The sequence below is a fragment of the Aquarana catesbeiana genome, linkage group LG02, assembly GCF_042186555.1.
Source record: "Aquarana catesbeiana isolate 2022-GZ linkage group LG02, ASM4218655v1, whole genome shotgun sequence".
NCBI classification, from domain to species: domain Eukaryota; kingdom Metazoa; phylum Chordata; class Amphibia; order Anura; family Ranidae; genus Aquarana; species Aquarana catesbeiana.
The window spans coordinates 716,408,456-716,428,768 of record NC_133325.1 but is presented as its reverse complement, the minus strand read 5'-3'; the positions used below and the strand labels follow the sequence as shown (position 1 = coordinate 716,428,768).

The 20,313-nt window shown below is 41.7% G+C and overlaps 1 protein-coding gene across 2 annotated transcripts in view; it reads left to right on the top strand.

Annotated features, from left to right (window-relative positions):
• Positions 1 to 18,761, top strand: part of ZNF654 (zinc finger protein 654) — a 62,329-nt gene extending 43,568 nt beyond the window's left edge. For both annotated transcript variants that reach the window (XM_073617007.1, XM_073617008.1), the window contains 3 exons: positions 1,960 to 2,101; positions 8,742 to 11,055; positions 18,507 to 18,761. In XM_073617007.1, the coding sequence (XP_073473108.1) occupies positions 1,960 to 2,101; positions 8,742 to 11,055; positions 18,507 to 18,517 (2,467 nt within the window). In that variant the 3' untranslated portion in view covers positions 18,518 to 18,761. The remainder of the gene's footprint in view (positions 1 to 1,959; positions 2,102 to 8,741; positions 11,056 to 18,506) is intronic.
• Positions 18,762 to 20,313: the final 1,552 nt, after the last annotated feature.

The window sequence follows — 20,313 nt, the reverse complement described above, 5'->3', positions numbered from 1 at the left end:
ATAGTTTGTTAGCAGTAGGAGCCATTGGCTTCTGCTGCTGTCAATTGAATCCAGTGACACGGCCGAGTCCTGCTGTCTGTGTCAAAGGACGCAGCAGGACTCGGGAGTTGGTGTTAACCTAAAAAAAAAAAGAGAAGATCCTGTTCCCTAAAAACATGTTATATAGCACAGTGCTTGTGCCATGTAATTTGGCCCCTTCTATCACCTAAAAAAAAAAAACCTGGCTGATCCTGCCTGGCTATACCCTCCCCCCTGTAAACTGACCATGGTTTATCATGGCTGCTGAGCCCTAATACCGTGGTCAGTTTACATGCCGCCGTCATCCGCAGCCTTGTTCTTTACTACTGCTATAAAATCCTCCCACCCCCTCTGCAACATAACAATACATGTGCCTGTGTTATATAAATAATATGCCGATCTGTACCTACATCAGATCGTCTCATGTGACTCCTCGGCTCTCTCCTCCCCGGCTGACGTCATTGGGAGTGCTCGGCCCCGCCCGCTGGAGCTGTCAGCTGGGCAGAGGAGAGAGCTGAGGAGTCACGTGAGCACTGGGAGCTGCACTGGTATAGGGTACAGATAGGCATATTTTTTATATAACTCAGACACATATTGTTATATTAGAGGGGATGGGAGGTTTTTATAGTAGTGGCTTAACCACTTTAAATGCTTTTGGCTACAGTAGAGGGAAGGGAGAAGTAGGGCCAACAACTAAAGTTACGAAAATTCTCTTATGACAATAAAAATTTGGTAATGATGTAATGTGTTGTGTTTGTATTGCGTTTTCAGAAGAAAACATTACTGATTAAAAGAAAATCGCACAATCTAGTACCGTACGAGAAAAAAAATTTCGTGTTTGTCCTATTGGATGGACTTTTGTGATTGGCTCTCAAAAGCTGTGTACTAACGATCAGGGTTATTGTACGATTCGAAAGCAGTATTTTTTTCGTATGATTTTCTGATCGTGTGTAAGAGCCATTAAAGTGCTACTGACCACCATTAATGTGGGGTGGGGGGGGTGGGGGTTAAAATGCCTCTGACCACCAATGATTGTGGGATTGTGTTTTGGGTTTATCCATATCATCATCTAGCTTTAGCACGTTTTTAGTGCACTGCAATTTCATCTTGTGGGGAACTTCCACTAATAATTGAAGTTTTTTTACTTCAGTGTGTGACATTTAAAAGCTAAGCACACTTTTTTATATTTTTTATTAACTACCTCATTCAAAAAAATTGTATTAGATTACCTTGGGGTTGTCCACTTTCTAAAAAGGGGTCATTTTGGAGGTGTTTGTACTGTCCTGACTTTTTTATGATAAGTTTAATTTTGGAAAGTAAAGATTTTTTTTGTTTTTTTTTTCAAAAAATGTTAGAATATATATATATATATATATATATATATATATATATATATATATATATATATATATATATATATATATATATATATATATTATAATTTAATTTTTATAGTGAAAAAAAAACCTTTTGGTTTGCAGGTCCATACCAAAATGGCTGCACACTGGTGACATCAATCCTCCAAACATTTTTCCCAGGACATGCATGCTTTGAATAAACTGAAGAATTGAGGACATTGGTGTGTGGGCAATTTTGTATGGATGTGTGACGCGCTTGAGCGAGAATAGGCTCCCGCGGCCAGCACCTTTTTATACCTCAAGTCGAAGGAGCGCTCCACATAATGTAGTTATTGTATACCACCAAAATTAGGCTTTCTCTATCTCAAAAAATGATATATTCATTTTGGATATAGCATTGTGTGATGAAGTGATTGTCAAACTATCACAGCAACGAAAAATGGCCTGGACAGGAAGGTGGGGTGGTGGTAAAATGCCAGTACTCAAGTGGATAAAGAAGTATTTTAGAGCATTTCTAGGTGTCAATTCTAAATCATCTCTTAATATGTATATACTGAAAAATCTAACATTCTGCTATTTGCAGGGAATTGATTTTCATATGGAGTAAACTTCAGTTAAAAGTCAACCCTTCAAAAGAAGTCTATGTAGAACAATGCTACAACATGCTGAGGATTGCAGCTAATGTTAAAGTCATCTTTCCCTTCATGAAAGCCATCAGAGATGAAGTAAGTGCCTATATGGTTTAACATTTTGAGAAAACAGAATTGCATTGTTTGCTTCGGAACAGGCCACAAATGCCACCCCGATGCAATCCAAAAAGACACCCCTTTGATAAAAAAGCACAGTGACTCCAACAGTCAGGAGCATTCAGGTAAATTTGTGTGCTTTAACTGCATCTCACCACTGCATGCTGTGGTTCCACCTGCCGGTCATCAAATCACTTTTTGTATCCCTGAAGCTGTGAGATTTGCACATTAATAATGTTGCTGCCAATGGGTGTATCCTCAGTGGGGAAACGTAGGAACCCAGCACACCCTAAAGTGTTGAAAGTTGAAGATTCTTTTGCAGCAAAGAACTAGGAATCGGCCTCAGTGCATGTTCCTAGTTCCCAGACCCTGCTGTCAAACTGACATTAAAGTGTGTATATATAGCCAAAACTTTTCTGTTGGTTAGAGTATAAAGGTTTAACCCTGTCGGGTTTTTTCTTTTTTTTTTTTTTTTTTTTCTGCAGCACACAATTTAAAAAAATGTCCCTTAACTTCTGCTCTAGTTACACCTCAATGAAAACTTGCAAAGGTTAAAAGTCTTCCACACACCATCAAAAGCTTACAAAAAGTTTTGTGTATAAATACACTTTAAGTATAGAGTTCCAGCAAAGTTAAAACCTATTTTATTCTTTTAACTGTAATTACATCGAATTATATTTGTCCCATGTGCTTGTGGCTGCTCTCTTAATTGAATACTTCCATCCGCTGCCCCCACCTTGTACCCCTGTACTGGTAATCTTCCGGGGCTGCGGAGGTTAATACGAGCCTCTAAACCTCATAGGTAAATGGAAAAGGTGAAACTCTTGCGCTGTCAGCTGGAACTAAATGATTAACAGACAGCCTACTGCGGCAGACACCGTTCGGCTGATCCGTAGCAGATAAATATAAATATGGCGGTGCTGTGCTGTAGAATGACCGATGAATAAACTAAGTAACAAAATCCCTTCAGTTTTAAGTGCAGGTGCAAATGACATGGATGTTAAAAAAATCACAATAAATAAAATAGATATAATGATTGGATGGATGAAAATGTAGGTGTGCAAAAAAGCAGTTGATGGTAAAAGTGCACTAAAGATGCAATAAAAGTGAACAGCAATAAGAGAATATCACGTGTGCCAACCTGGTACAAATAACAAACAAGAAAAAAAGTCAGGCAATATAAGGTGGATGAATAAGTGATAATTTCCTTCACCTGATGTATTCCTGTGTCACTTCCGGTTTTGCCTATAGCTGGGATTGACCTATAGGCCAAACCAGAACTAACGCAGGAATACAAGCTCGCCGCTCATGGATTTTTCTGTATGTGAGCGTTTTTAAAAAGTGAGTGTACTAGCTCTATGTTTTTTCTTTAATATATGTTTATCAAAATGTTATTACACCATCTGGGATCTTTCTTCCATCCTAACCACTGGTACTGAGGAAAACCGCACAGGAGGCTGTATCCACCAAAGGGAAATACTACCAGACCCATTGGAGAGGGACCCCATAGAGGACCCCTGGAGGCTGTCTGCAGTATCGGACTTAGTTATGTCCTGTTACCTTACAGCTATAAGGTGAGAGGCTAGCGCACACTGAGGTGTCATCACATTTGAGTGGCCTGACCTCAGTCGTTCGTTCACTGTCTTGGTGAAGGGAATTATCACTTATTCATCCACCTTATATTGCCTGAAGGACTCTTATTTCTTGTTTGTTATTTGTACCTAGGTTGGCACATTGGACATTTATGCATTATCATTGTGTCTGTTATTTGTGCCCAGTTTGGCACACGTGATATTCTCTTATTGCACTGTTCACATTTATTGCATCTTTAGTGCACTTTTTCAATCAACTGTCTTTTTTGCACACCTACATTTTCATCCATCCATTCATTATATCTATTTTATTTAATTATTGTGATTTTTTTTTTTAACATCCATGTCATTTGCACCTGCATTTTAGACTGAAGGGATTTTGACACTTAGTTCATCAGTCATTCTACAGCAATCAACAGTCTGCAGCACCATCATTTTTACAAACCTCATAGGTATTCGTCAAGAGTGGCTACTATGACCACCCTTCCCTCTTCCTCCCTCAGTTGAAACTGTATTATAGCGTCCTGCAATGAAACGTGTTCCAAGAATAGAGGAAGTTGACATATGTTTCATTGCCTGTCCTCAATTCCATTCGTAGTGTGCTTTTCATTGCTGCAAGCTCCAGAAGATTACTGCTGCAAGGGTTGGGGGGCAGGGGGGTATTCAGAGGATGGAAGATTTCAACTGAAAGTAGCTACCGGCACAAGGGACACTTCTCATTCAGCGTAAGTACTGTCCTTTGTGCTGATTTAAAAGAAAAAGAAAACTTGGGCTTTAACTGCTCGCACAGTTCCTTCATCATGTTCACAAACCAAAACATAGCTAGGCTACCCCACTTTAGAAGAGAATGTAATGTGCACATTTACAGTGCCTTGAAAAAGTATTCATACCCCTTGAAATGTTCCACATTTTGTCATGTTACAACCAAAAATGGAAATGTATTTTATTGGGATTTTATGTGATAGACTAACTCAAAGTGGCATATAATTGTGAAGTGGAAGGAAAATGATAAATGGGTTTTCAATTTTTTTTACCAATATCTGAAAAGTGTGGCGTGCATTTGTATTCAGCTCCCCTGAGTCAATACTTTGTAGAACCACCTTTTTGCTGCAATTACAGCTGCAAGTCTTTTTGGGGAGGTCTCTACCAGCTTTGCACATCTAGAGTGATATATTTGCCCATTCTTGTTTGCAAAATAGCTCAAGCTCTGTCAGATTGGATGGAGAGCGTCTATGAACAGCAATTTTCAAGTCTTGCCACAGATTCTCAATTGGATTTAGGTCTGGACTTTGACTGGGCCACTCTAACGCATGAATACGCTTTGATCTAAACCAGGGGTCTCCAAACTATGACCCTCCAGTTGTTCAGGAACTACAATTCCTATCATGCCTAGTCATGTCCGTTAATGTCAGTTTTACAATGTCTCATGGGAGGTCCCGCAAAAGCTGGTGGGCCATAGTTTGGAGATCCCTGACTATTCCATTGTAGCTCTGGCAGTATGTTTAGGGTTGTTGTCCTGCTGGAAGGTGAACTGCCGCCCCAGGCTCATGTCTTTTGCAGACTCTAACAGGTTTTCTTCTAAGATTGCCCTGTATTTGGCTCCATCCATCTTCCCATAATCTCTGACCAGCTTCCCTGTCCCTGCTGAAGAAAAGCATCCCCACTACATGATGTTGCCACCACCATGTTTCACTGTGAGGATGGTGTGTTCAGGGTGATGTACAGTGTTTTCTGCCACACGTACAGTGGGGCAAAAAAGTATTTAGTCAGCCACCAATTGTGCAAGTTCTCCCACTTAAAAAGATGAGAGAGGCCTTTAATTGTCATCATAGGTATACCTCAACTATGAGAGACAAAATGTGGAAACAAATCCAGACAATCACATTGTCTGATTTTTGAAAGAATTTATTTGCAAATTATGGAGGAAAATAAGTATTTGGTCAATATCAAAAGTTCATCTCAATACTTTGTTATATAGCCTTTGTTGGCAATGACAGAGGTCAAACGTTTTCTGTAAGTCTTCACAAGGTTGTCACACACTGTTGCTGGTATTTTGGCCTATTCCTCCATGCAGATCTCCTCTAGAGCAGTGATGTTTTGGGGCTGTCACTGGGCAACACAGACTTTCAACTGTCTCCAAATGTTTTCTATGGGGTTGAGATCTGGAGACTGGCTAGGCCACTCCAGGACCTTGAAATGTCTCTTACGAAGCCACTCTTTCATTGCCCGGGTGGTGTGTTTGGGATCATTGTCATGCTGAAAGACCCAGCCACGTTTCATCTTCAATGCCCTTGCTGATGGGAGGAGGTTTCCACTCAAAATCTCACGATACATGGCCCCATTCATTCTTTCGTGTACACGGATCAGTCGTCCTGCTCCCTTTGCAGAAAACCAGCCCCAAAGCATGATGTTGCCACCCCCATGCTTCACAGTAGGTATGGTGTTCTTTGGTTGCAACTCAGCATTCTTTCTCCTCCAAACATGACAAGTTGTGTTTCTACCAAACAGTTCTACTTTGGTTTCATCTGACCATATGACATTCTCCCAATCCTCTTCTGGATCATCCAAATGCTCTCTAGCAAACCTCAGATGGGCCCGGACATGTACTGGCTTAAGCGGGGGGACACGTCTATCACTGCATGATCTGAGTCCCTGGTGGCGTAGTGTGTTACTGATGGTAGCCTTTGTTACGTTGGTCCCAGCTCTCTGCAGGTCATTCATTAGGTCCCCCGTGTGGTTCTGGGATTTTTGCTCACCGTTCTTGTGATCATTTTGACCCCGTGGGGAGAGATCTTGTGTGGAGCCCCAGATGGAGGGAGATTATCAGTGGTCTTGTATGTCTTCCTTTTTCTAATTATTACTCCCACAGTTGATTTCTTCACACAAAGCTGCTTGCCTATTGCAGATTCAGTCTTCCCAGCCTGGTGCAGGTCTACAATTTTGTTTCTGGTGTCCTTCGACAGCTCTTTGGTCTTCACCATAGTGGAGTTTGGAGTGTGACTGTTTGAGGTTGTGGACAGGTGTATTTTATACTGATAATAAGTTCAAACAGGTGCCAATAATACAGGTAATGAGTGGAGGACAGTGGAGCCTCTTAAAGATGAAGATACAGGTCTGTGAGAGCCAGAAATCTTGCTTGTTTGTAGGTGACCAAATACTTATTTTCCACCATAATTTGCAAATAAATTCTTTAAAAAATCAGACCATGTGATTGTCCGTCTGGATTTGTTTCCACATTTTGTCTCTCATAGTTGAGGTATACCTATGATGACATTTACAGGCCTCTCTCATCTTTTTAAGTTTTTTGCCCCACTGTAGCATTTTTCTTTTAGGCCATGAAGTTCAATTTTGGTCTCATCTGACCAGACCACCACCTTCACATTTTTGCTGTGTCCCCTCACATGACTTCTCGCAAACTGCAAACAGGACTTATATCTTTCTTTTAACAATGGCTTTCTTCTTGCCACTCTTTCGTAAAGGGCAGATTTGTGGAGTGCACGACTAATGCCACGTACACACGAGCGGATTTTCCGTCAGAAAAAACTTAGATGGTTTTTCCGACGGAATTCCGCTCAAGCTCGCCTTGCATACACACGGTCACGCAAGTTCTCTGAACTTTTGACCGCTAAGAACGCGGTGGCGTACAACACTGCGACGAGCCGAGAAAATGAAGTTCAATGCTTCCGAGCATGCGTCGAATTGTTTCCGAGCATGCGTAGGAATTTTGTCGGAATTTGTTCAATCGCATTTTCGGATAGGAACTTTTTCCGAGCGAAAAATTGAGAACCTGCTCTCAATCTTTGGCTGGCGGGAATTCCGCCAGCAAAAGTCCGATGGAGCATACACACGGTCGCATTTTCCGACCAAAAGCTCATCAGTCTTTTGCTGGCCGAATTTCCGATCGTTTGTATGCAGCATAATAGTTGTCCTGTGGACAGTTTCTGCCACCTGAGCTGTGGATCGCTGCATCTCCTCCAGAGTTACCATGGGCCATTTGGCTGCTTCTCTGATTAATGCTCTCCTTGCCCGGCCTGTCAATTTAGGTGGACGGTCATGTCTTGGTACGTTTGCAGTTGTGCCAGACTCTTTCCATTTTCAGATGATGCATTGAACAGTGCTCAGTGAGATGTTCAAAGCTTGGGATATTTTTTTATAACCTAACCCTGCTTTAAACTTCTCCACAACTTTAACCCTGACCTATCTGGTGTGTTCATTGGCCTTCATGATGCTGTTGTTCACTAAGGTTCTCTAACAAACCTCTGAGGGCTTTATAGAACAGCTGTATTTACACTGAGATTAAATTACACACAGGTGGACTCTATTTACTAAATAGGGGATTTCTGAGGGCAATTGGTTCCACTAAATTTTTGTTAGGAATATCAGAGTAAAGGGGGCTGAATACAAATGCATGCCACACTTTTTAGATATTTTATTTGTAAAAAAAGGTTTGAAAACCATTTATCATTTTCCTTCCACTTCACAATTATGTGCCACTTTGTGTTGGTCTATCACATAAAATCCCAATTAAAATACATTTATGTTTTTGGTTGTAACATGACAAAATGTGGAAAATTAAGGGGTATGAATACTTTTCCAAGTCACTGTCTATGCATTTTTGTGTGTGTTCTCCTGCAGACACCTGGAGTGCATGGGGGTCCATGTGCACTCTTACACAGACATGTTAAACCAAGTATCTAGATCTTATGCCTGTATATTTTCTTTCGATTTTTTTTTTTTTTTTTTTTTTTTCAATATAATAAGAATGAACATTTGACAAGTGAGTGCGGTGTTCGTACTCTTTCAGAAGAGAAGCGGTGATGTGATGCGTTCTTAGTTGAGGTAGATTCTTAGGACCTAGGTAAATGATACCTGTGGATTTTAATACATTTTGTTTTGCATTTATTTTTTCAGGCTGAAATTAGATTTCAAATCCTGTTTCTGCATGAGAACAGAGAAAGCTTTAAGAAAATAAAATGGAATAACTATTACTGAAGTGAGATATCTTTTAACATTGTTTTTCATTTCAGGTTGGTGAAGCTGGCGTGCAGCTGTCGGTGGAGCTGTGTGGATGTGCACTACAACTGGATCTTCATAATAATCCTGAAACAAAATCTTTAATTTATAAAGCTATAGCTTACCTGTTCCCCACTGATTTGGAGATTTGCAGAATCTGTGCACTGTCTGTTTTCTTTTTGGAACGCACTGTGGAATCCTACAAAGATGTGGAACGTTTGTACAAATACTCTGATGAGGATTATAATGAGTTTAACAGCTACGTGGAGAACAGGGTGCGTTTTGAATTGCTTCCTATCTTAAAAAGAGGCTTATTATTTGATCCAGAATTCTGGAACTTTCAGATGATTGAGCAAAACTGTGCAGAACTCCTTGGGGAAAAAGCTGCCCTGGTTACAGGTACACAAGAACAACCGGATAATCTGCTGGAACCCAATTTGCCCCCGGATGACTCTGTTATGCAATTACGTAATGGAGTATTGAAGCTCAAAGAGAGAAGCTGTAAGCTAAGACTGCCTTTTCATTCTAGAAGGAATTATACCATACCTAGTCCTAAGCAAATGGAGCATAATGTTCCTAAGCATCCCTGTATTTTGTGCAATAAGGAATTTTTAGGTGGTCATATATTTAGACATGCACAGACCCATCACGAAGGAGGCTTCTTTACTTGTGTTCTATGTGCCAGAAAGTTCAGGAATAAAATAAATATGCTTCGACATTTAAAACATCACCTAAAGAAAATGCAAAGGCATTCAATGGTGAAATCTGCTGATGCTTCCTCAGACAATGCTATTCAGGTTTGTTCAGATATCGGTGAAGTTAACTCCTCAGAAGAGTCATTGGTGGTTTTGGAAAATGGCAACTCTAGTAGTTCGACCAGTGAAGGGTTGAACATCCTTCACAGTCAAGAGACTGCAATGGAATGCATGGTACCTGATGAAAACCACCTAACAGACCATAACATAGAACTTTTACATCATTCAACAGCTACCCAGACCTCTTTCTCCACTGATGTTAGTAATACAGATGATGTGTCTGCTGCACTAGGTGAAATAGAAGCAGTGGAGGAAAAGTCTGACAAGGCCTTTACTGAATGCATTAAGCTAAATGGGTCTGTCTTTGATAAAGGAGAGCCTGATGTCAGCCACCAGGTTAACTACCAGTGCCCTGCTAAGGGATGTCACCGTGTATTCCAGCGTGTAAGGGCTTTGAACAAGCATGCACGGAAAGCTCACCCATCTGATGAAAATGTACAGCAACACATAATGGCATGGAATAAGGGCAAATGCCGGTTCTGTCAGAGAAAGTTTACCAACTGTAGGCATTTCATGGACCATCTACAGAGACACACTTACCCGAATGTCTACTTTTGCCAGCAGCAAAGCTGCAATAAAAACTTCAAGTTTGTAACTCAGCTTACAGAGCACCAGTTAAGCCATAAACCTTTAATATTTCAGTGTGGCTTCATAAACTGCACTGAGGTTTTTGAACAAATCTCTTCCCTTTACAAGCACGAAGCTCAACACTATGAACAAAATGCTGGAGAGGTTGGTAACGCTTTACCAGTCGAAGAGCCAGTAAGTCATGTTCCTGTATGTAGCATGCCACAAGAGGACACGGCAAACAATCAGCGGCTTGCAGAATCTACTAAAAAAGAACAGACTGTCAGTGAAGTGGTAGACTTACCAGTCCCTACCTGGAAGTCTAGAAAAGAAGTTCTAGAACCAAAGACTTATAAACAGACAGAGAAAAAAATGACTGGGGAAGTGCAAACAGCTGAGCAAACTCTCCAAACGAGTTGTAATGACTCAGAACCAACCATCACCAATGGCAGTCAGGAGACCGTTCAGGAAACACCATCAGTTGTTGAGGAACAAATTCCAAATGGGTATAATGTGCAGGAACAGACTGTTTCAGAAGTAGACACATCTGTAACATTGGATAGCACTAGAGAAACTGATAGAGACAAAACGCTGCATTCGCATATGGCACAGGACGTTGAGCAAAAAAACGTTGCAGTGGAAAATCGTCTTGAGGACTCTAAACCAAATCAGCCCGCTAAATCGGCGCCATGTGGTTCAGTTGGTACGCGGCTCTATAGCAGGCCCTTGCCTCCGAGTTACCTAGATGAACAGTATATTAGCATGCCAAAACGTAGAAAAAGTAGCCAGGATCGCTTTCACGAAAACCCTTCTGAGTCAAAGACATCAGTAGAGAAACTGAGATGTGGGAAGTGCCTAACGAACTACTGTAGCTCAGAAGCACTTGAAGAGCATCTAGCACAAAAGAAATGTCAGCTGTATTTTGGGTTTGACTCAGATGATGAAAGTAAGTATTGTGGATGTACAAAATGGTTTTGTATGGTTTCAAATCCCAGTTGTCAAATGGAAAACGCCCGGTATAAATGATTTTGAGTAGCCAAAAGCATGTCAAATTGTCACATGTAGAAAGATTCCTCCTGAAACATGCAAGTATTTGACAGTGCGACAGGCAAAGCTCTGATACTTCTGGATAGTGTCGGCTCTTGCTTCTACTGCCCCTCTTATTGCCTCATCATTGATGTTTTGTCCCATTAGCAATAGAAATATTTGTGAGGTAGGAGGGGACAGGCAAGCTCTGTCACTGATGGCGGAGATTTTCCTGTATTGAACGACCCCACCATATAAGGGACAAGGAGAGGTGCTGATCCAGAATACTCATAAGGATAAAGTATTTTGACACTCGTATAACATTTTTGTTCCTGTTCTGTAACTTAAAGCGGATCTTCACCCTAATATTCAAGTTCCCTCTTCTCCACCCCTCCTTTACATGGGGAGCACACTATAATATTTTTTTTTCTGTTTTATTTACTTTTTCTTCATAAAGAAGTTCAGCCTACCCCACCCCCCCACGTTATTTGACTAGACAAATGACGTGTACTATGCTCCCTTTGCCTCCTGCTGGGATATGCATGACACATATCCCAGGAGGCGTAGTACTGCATTGAGAAAGGAGGGGGGTGGGGCTAGTGGCACGTCATCACAAGGCCTGGCTACTGAACCCGGAAGAGTCGTTAGGCCTCGCAATGGCGTCGTATAAGAAGATGATGGCGTGGGGCAGAGTTTTGAGAGGATTCTGAAGGACACCACTGGATCTACTGGGTGGGTGAGTATCCAAAATGTCCCGAACCAGCATCAAAGTAGGCTGGGGTTTGGTAAAAAAAAAAAAAAAAAGTGGGGGGTTGGGTAGGCTGAAGATCTGCTTTAAATTATTGACACCCAACACCGCTAGGCAACTGGTGTTTTAAGATGGAGGCCAGGAAAGGCCGCATCCACGCTTCTAAATACTAAACTCAGTAGCAATGGAATTTTTAGCATGCATGTATGAAGGGAATGGTAAGATGGTTCTTTGCACCTTTCTACGGTGAACTAAAAAAATGCCATAATCAGTGGGAAAAAGGCCTTCGTATCATTTTTACTATTGCATAATTTTGTTTCTGACAAAAAATTGTGTACTTTTAGAGAAGTCTGCCGGTTGTGTTTAATATTTTTGTTCTCTGGCTAGTTGTTACTTGCTGGTTATATAGTCCACAAGCTTGACTGTAGTGAAATAGAAAAAAATGAAAAAATGAAATTTTATATGAATGAATATGTTCCCTGCTACCTCCACAATTTTTTTCATTTTGGCTCTAAAGCTTTAGTATAGTAAGTGGTTCTCTTGCGTAACCTTTCTGTACTTCATACCTGAACTTCAGTTCAATATTTGTGTAATTTACATACGGGTTTCCAAATGTGTAATATTGTGGAAAGGAGGTGCATACAGTGCATCCGGAAAGTATTCACAACGCTTCTCTTTTTCCACATTTTGTTATGTTACCACTTTATTCCAAAATGCATTAAATTCATTATTTTCCTCCAAGTTCTACAAACAATGCCCTCATAATGACAACGTGAAAGAAGTTTGTTTGAAATCTTTGCAAATTTTATAAAAAAAAAAATCCCACATAAGTATTCACAGCTATTGCCATGACACTCAAAATTGAACTCCGGTGCATCCCGTTTCCACTGATCATCTTTGAGGTGACTTGATAGGAGTACACCTTTTGGTATAGTCAGTTGTTTGGACATGATTTGGAAAGGCTCCACCTGTCTATATAAGGTCCCACAGTTAACAGTCCATGTCAGAGCGCAAACCAAGCCATGAAGTCCAAGGAATTGTCTGTAGACCTCCAACAGGATTGCATCGAGGCACAGATCTGGGGAAGGGTACAGAAACATTTCTGCAGCATTAAAGGTCCCAGTGAGCACAGTGGCCTCCATCATTCGTAAATGGAAGAAGTTTGGAACCACCCGAACTCTTCCTAAAGCAGCCCGCCTGGCCAAACTGAGCGATTGGGGGAGAAGGGCCTTAGTCAGGGAGGTGACCAAAAACCCAATGGTAACTCTGACAGAGCTCTAGCGTTTCTCTGTGGAGAGAGAACATTCCAGAAGAACAGTCGTCTCACTCCTCAGTAAAAGGCACAATGCAGCCCACCTGGAGTTTGCCAAAAGGCACCTGAAAGACTCTCAGATCATGAGAAACAAAATTCTCTGGTCTGATGAAACATAGATCGAACTTTGTGGCCTGAATGGCAAGCGTCATGTCTGAAAGAAACCAGGCACCACTAGTCACCTGGCCAATACCATCGCTACAGTGAAGCATGAGTTCAGTGGATCGGATGTCAGCGGACATCCGTTGCTCCATAGACCTGCATGGAGAGTCTGTTCGGGTCCGCCTAAAAAACTGACAGGCGGATCTAAACGGTCCGCCCATGTAAAAGGGGCCTAGGATTGTCACTATAGAAAGTAATGGAGGAAATAGGTTTTCAATGTGTCTGTTGGCTTTGAAAATGATTTTCACCAGAATGCCTAAAGCTTCAGAGGTCTACCTGAGGGCTTGTTTTCAACTTTTACTACTTATTCAGTACATGTAAATATGTGGTGTACATACAGTATACTGGGCACAGGTTCACTTCAAATCTTGTAAATATTCAGTTTCTATCTATATATCATGGTCTCTATGGCCATTGGTTCACTCATGGTTTGCATTCTCTGGGTATAAACTACATTTGACATTTCTGTAGCCAGAAGGAGGGGAATTGCTCATATCACACAACCAGAAAGTCTGTTTGCCTGTTTCGAGTTGAAAATTCATTAATGCAAAGTGAGAGTCTGTGCCAGGCTGTTCATACTAGACTACAGGTAATCTTACACGTGTCTTGCCTTTTTTTTGAAAGCTGAGAGAACAATGTGGAATTTTTAATTCTTTCTTTATATTCAAGGTCAACTTTAAAATCAAATTTAAAGTGTATTTATTTCCACCTTTTGCAGATACATTTGAGAAACTGCCTCACTATATTGTGTTTCAATTCACACAACATACCTAAACTATTTTTAATGTACCGTATTTATTGGTGTATAACACGCACCCCAAGTTTAGGAGGGAATTTCAGGGAAAAAACTTTTAGGAGGAAAGTTTAAGGAAAAAAATGTACATTTAAATGCGCATCAATGCAGCCTTATCAGTGTCATTTGCAGCCTTGTCAGTGTAGCCTTGTCAGTGCAGCCTTGTCATTGCAGCCTTGTCATTGCAGCCTTGTCATTGCAGCCTCGGCGGTGCAGACTTGTCATTGCAGCCTTTCCATTGCAGTTTAAAAATGGCGCCGGGTCCTCTTGGCGGCGGCTCTTGGGTCCTCTTGCAGTCCCGAGCGGAGCCGAGAGTGCTCGGCTTCGCTCACAGTCACGCCCAGTCCCTGTGTTATGTCCATCATAGGGCGGGACTGGGCATGACTGTGAGCCGAGCCGAGTGTACTCGGTTATGTATCTCGGCGGCTCGCTCCTCCGCTCACAATCAGCGGGGGATCGGCGTATAACATGCACCCACGATTTTCCCCTGATTTTAAGGGGAAAAAAAGTGTGTGTTATAAAGTGTATCATTATAGAATGCAGAACCCAAGCCTAGAGATCTTTTAATCTTTGGTTAGAACAGATCTAGTGAATGGGGATGTGTAACACATAAAAATGTTATCCCAATTTGGATGCCAAAGTGGAAGTGAGCTTTCAGCTTAAGCTGATCATACATTATAAAATTTTCTTCAACTGTGGAATGCAAGGGGGTACCTGATTGCATACAAATTAAAAGTCTTTAGGTCTGACCTCATATATGGTTTTGGTAAATTGTATAATGTATGGCCAGCTTAGTTTACTATTTGTACATGTTTGAGTGCGGAATTTAATTCAGTTTATCAAATCAGACTTACGCCTGAAAATATTGTAGTTTTGGGCCCTTTCACGTGTTATGCTTTTTCACATGCTCTTTTAATACATCCTTTGTGTGCATTGTACATTTTAACCACTTCAGCCCCGGAAGGATTTGCCCCCTTAATGACCAGGCCATTTTTTGCGATACAGCACTGTGTCGCTTTAACTGACAATTGCGCGGTCATGTGACGACATACCCGAACAAGATTGACGTCCTTTTTTTTTCCCCACAAATAGAGCTTTCTTTTGGTGGTATTTGCTCATCTCTGCGTTTTTTATTTTTTTATTTTTTTGCGATATAAACAAAAAATGCGCCAATTATGAAAAAACAATATTTTTTACTTTTTGGTATGCTATCCAAAAAAAAAATGTAAAAAAAACAAATTTCTTCATCAGTTTAGGCCAGTATGTATTTTACTATATATTGGTAAAAAAAAATCGCGATAAGCTTATATTGATTGGTTTGCGCAAAAGTTATAGTGTCTACAAAATAGGGCATAGATTTATGGCATTTTTATTATTAAAGGGGTTGTAAACCCTCATGTTTTTTCACCTTAATGCATCCTATGCATTAAGGTGTAAAAACTTCTGTCACTGACCGGTCCCCCAGCCCCCCGTTTTACTCACCTGAGTCCTGTAATTCCCACGCCGGAGATGCGCTCTTCCTCTCTGCCCATTGTCTCGGCTCTTGATTGGATAGATTAATAGCAGCACAGCCATTGGCTTCCGCTGCTGTCAAGCAGTTCCAATGACGTGGGCGCCGGGGGTGGGGCCGAGTCTGGCATTCTGCGTCTATGGACGCAAATGCTGGACTCGAGAGCGTGCCCGCAATGTAACCCCCAGGGAGAGCACTTCTCCCAGGGGGTTTTATGATGCAGGGAGGGAGTTACCAGCGCTCCCAGGGGACCCCAGAAGTCGAGGATCGGGGCCACTCTGTGCAAAACGAACTGCACAGTGGAGGTAAAAATTAAGCCTTACAATCCACTTTAAATTTATTTTTATTTTTTTTCTAGTAATGGCGGCGATCTGCGATTTTTAGCAGGACTGCGACACCGAGGTGCACAGGTCGGACACTTTTTACGCTTTTTTTTTTTTTTTGGGACCACTGACATTTATACAGCGATCAGTGCCATAAAAATGCACTCATTACTGTATAAATGTCACTGGCAGGGAAGGGGTTAACACTAGGGGGCGATCAAGGGGTTAAGTGTGCTCACTAGATGTGTTTCTAACTGTGAGGGGATAGTACTGACTACAGGAGGGGCCAGATCACTGCTCCTACTTAGTAGGAACACACGATTTGTCTCTCCTCCCCTGTCAGAGCAGGGATGTGTGTGTCTTTACACACACATCCCTGTTCTAGCTCTCGTGCCCGCGCAGTGGTGCTACTCTGCCGCTGTATATCTGTGTGAGCTGGTCGGCAAGTGGTTAAACACTTTCTTTTTTCTTATTGCATTTGCAAGCTTTGGGAGATATTAAGGAACATCGATTGTTCTGGTACACGTTTAATAAAAATGAATAAATGATGCTAGTGTCTACTATTCATTTAAGTGGGCCTACTTGGAGAACTTGCTTTTTGTCAATACAGTAAAACCTTGGTTTGAGAGTAACTTGGTTTGAGAGAGTTTTGCAAGACCAGCAAAATTTTTTAAATAAATTTTGACTTGATATACAAGCGATGTCTTGATATATAAGTAACGTCATGTCAGAACTAAGTATAAAAGAGAAGAGAGGTGCCTCAAAATGTAGCAATATGGTTATATTTAATGAAGATACAACATTTAGCAACTAACATGGTTGATGATTAAAACGGGCACATCCAAGTATGCAGGCATCCGGGGTAAAGCTGTCCACATAGACCGTCCTCTGCACCGCCATCGAAGTCATCCCTTCCACACTGCGCTCCACAAGCTCTTCAAGCCTCGCTTTCAGGGTAGTCTTCCCGGTCACGATTGCAGACTGACAGCGGGGAGAGCCGGCGGTGCAGAGGATGGTCTATGTGGGCAGCTTTACCCCGGATGCCTGTATACTTAGATGTACCTGTTTTAATTATCAACCATGTAAGTTGCTAAATGTTGTACCTTCATTAAATGTAACCACATTTAAGCCCCATACACACTATCATATTTTCTGCTCATTTTTTTCCCTTCAGATTTACCGAAACCATGTAATATGAGGTCAAACCTTAGGAGTTTCAATTTGTATGCAATCAGGCAGGCCCTTGCACTACATGTTTTTGGTAATTATGAAGACAAAAATCAGCAGAACATCTGATAGTGTGTATGGGGCTTTAGAGGCGCCTCTCTTCTCCTTTATACTCTGTAGCTCCTGCTGGATTTTGCTTATAATCCCCTTGTGGAGACTTTCATTTGTGAATGGACATTTTATGGTTACACAACCTATCACATTGCTACAATCATTTTCTGTGGACTATAAACTGAAAGATATATGAATAAATGGTTGTGGAATGAATCATCTGAGTTTCCATTATTTTTTATGGGGAAATTTGCTTTGATATATGAGTGCTTTGGACTACAAGCAGGTTTCCAGGAACGAATTATGCTCGCAATCCAAGGTTTTACTGTACATGGAAAGCAATAGGTTAAAGCGAAATTACACTCAAAAGGGTTCTGCTCTTCCCTACCTTTTTTACATTTGGCACTTTTTGGGGGGGGGGGTACCTGATTTTGACAGGCACCCGCTATCTTGCTTCCGGTCAGATCACTGTGGCGATCTGAAAAGACGTTCAGCCCCCTTTCTTCCCCCACAGCCAGCGCAGGTTCCAGAAGACTGTGGACCAATCACAAAGCACAGTGCGGCTCACACAAGCATAGTTGGAAGCCGGCTGTGAAGTCGCAAGGCTTAGTAAAGATGCTGGTGCCTGCACCCGAAGCCGATTGAAGAATCGGCTTGGGTGAGGCCAGTGGTGGATCCCTGGACAGGTAAGTGTCTTCATATTAAAGTCAGCAGCTACAGTATTTGTAACTGCTGACTTTGAATTTTTTGAGGGGGAAACTGGCGCTGCTGTTTAAGTTTACGGCTCTCTCTCCTGCCACTTTGTTTAGCATTCTGGGAATAAGGTAAGGAAGCTCAGAAGTACTAAAGAGCTGTTTGCCCCACCCCATGACCTGGTGCTGGGCCAATCACTAAACACCAGCGCTGTCACATGCTCCTCCTTTCTTCCATCCCAAGAATGTGAAAGGAGTCAAGGAATTTGAATATTTGCTGCTGGGGAAGATTTGGTGTTTCAAACAAACATACTTGGTACATGTGTGTGAATAAGCCTCGTAGTAATGAACAAGGTTTCTATTTATAAAGCATTATCAGGTCGATATGAAAACATTTGAATGGGTCCAACAGAGAGAATGCTTACCATTATATTTGCATTATATAATTCTACACTGCGTGTTCTATAGTATGTATTTGGGTTAAAGTGAATTTGCATGAGATAAGGCTTGAATGTATTTAGAGATCTAATATGTTTAATCCATGTTCTCATAGGTGCCTGGTGAAAAGCTGCACAAGAAGACACAACACCATCCCTTTTCCCAGTATCAATTTGGCCTTAATAGGACTTACCAGCGTTCATATTTTTACTGAAAATACTCGTGGAGTGCTAGATGTGTAATTTAAGTCCAAAAAAAAAATCATGTTCATTTTCACATTTTAGCAACAGAAAAAAATCGTGCCATGTAATTTTGAAGTGTGTACTGCCTTGATGGTTGGTTTGAATAAAATATTTTATATTTATCACAACTGCCTTTGTCAACCTTCCTCTAATATGACCGCTGTCCACTCGCCAACGTAAACTCCCTTTTTTATTTATTTTAATAGTTTGTACAGTTTTCCAGGGGTTTTTGTACACGTGAATATAGATATATATGCTGATTTGTATTGCTTATTAATGTGACTTGGGTGTTACGATGATGAAAACAGACTGATGTCTTGTTCAGTAGAACAGTATAAAGAGCAATGAAGATTTTGCATTAGCCAACAAAAAAAACAGAGTTCAGATCTTTTTAGTAAGTTCAGCTCTGAGATGTTAAATTTGGTATTTTTGCCACAAATATACCTACTAAAGCAGGGATATGCAATTAGTGAACTTCCAGTTGTTGCAAAACTAGTCCCATCGCGCCTCTGCCTCCGGGTGTCATACTTGTGGCTGTCAGTCTTGCTATGCCTCATGGGACTTGTAGTTCTGCAACAGCTGGCGGTCCGCTAATTGCATACCCCTTTACTAAAGGGTAATTTCATCTAAAATTGATATTTAAAGCGATTTGTAAAGGTTCTGTTTTTTTTTTTTTTTTTTTTTTTTTTTTTTTTAACCAAACATGGTATTCTTACCTGCTCTGATCCTCCTCTTCTGGGGTCCCCCTGCTGGTGCTCCTGGCAACTCCTCTTCAGTTTTTTCCACCTTAAGTGCTTGTTGATGCCCCGCCCTCCGCAGTCTGCTCATTGGCTTTGACTGAGAGCTGCAGGTGCCAATGATTACGGCTGCTGCCCCTGAGTCTATAGGGGGGGAGAGAGGCAATTCTGCTCTCAGGCACAGTGCTGGATCAAAATCGGGCTCATAAGTATTTAAGGGGGGTTGGGCTGCATATGAAAGTCTTTTTACCTTTGATGCAGAGAATGCATTAAGGTTATAAACCTTTAACCTGTACAGCTACTTTATGGGTCCTTTCACATGGGCGGTGCGCCCGGCAGACTGCTTTGCTCAGCGGTGATCGATCCGCTGATCCTCGCTGAGCAGGCAGATGACAGGTCTGTCTCCACTCCACTGTGCTTAGATGGACCTGTCAGAGCCTCACTGCCCTCTATGGAGAGATCGGATGAAAACAAACCAACCACCTGTCCTTTTTCATCCGATCCGACCTGATCGGAAAGCCCGTGTGAAAGGGGCCTCATGCCGTGTACACACGATCGGACTTTTCAGCTAAAAAAGTCCGACAGCCCGTCAGACAGACTTTCAACGGACTTTCTAATGACCGGACTTGCCTACACACGATCACACCAAAGTCCGACGGATTCGTACGTGGTGACGTACACTGGACTAAAATAAGGAAGTTGATAGCCAGTAACCAGTAGCTGCCCTAGCGTTGGTTTTTGTCCGTCGGACTAGCATACAGACGAGTGGATTTCTGGGTCCGGCGAGTTACGACTTAAAGAATTGAAGCATGTTCCAAATCTAAAGTCCGTCAGATTTGAGACTGAAAAAGACCGCTGAAGGTCCGGTGAAGCCCACGCACGATCGGATTGTTCCCAGGATTTGGTACGTTGGCATCCGTCAGACCAGTCCGGTCGAAAGGTC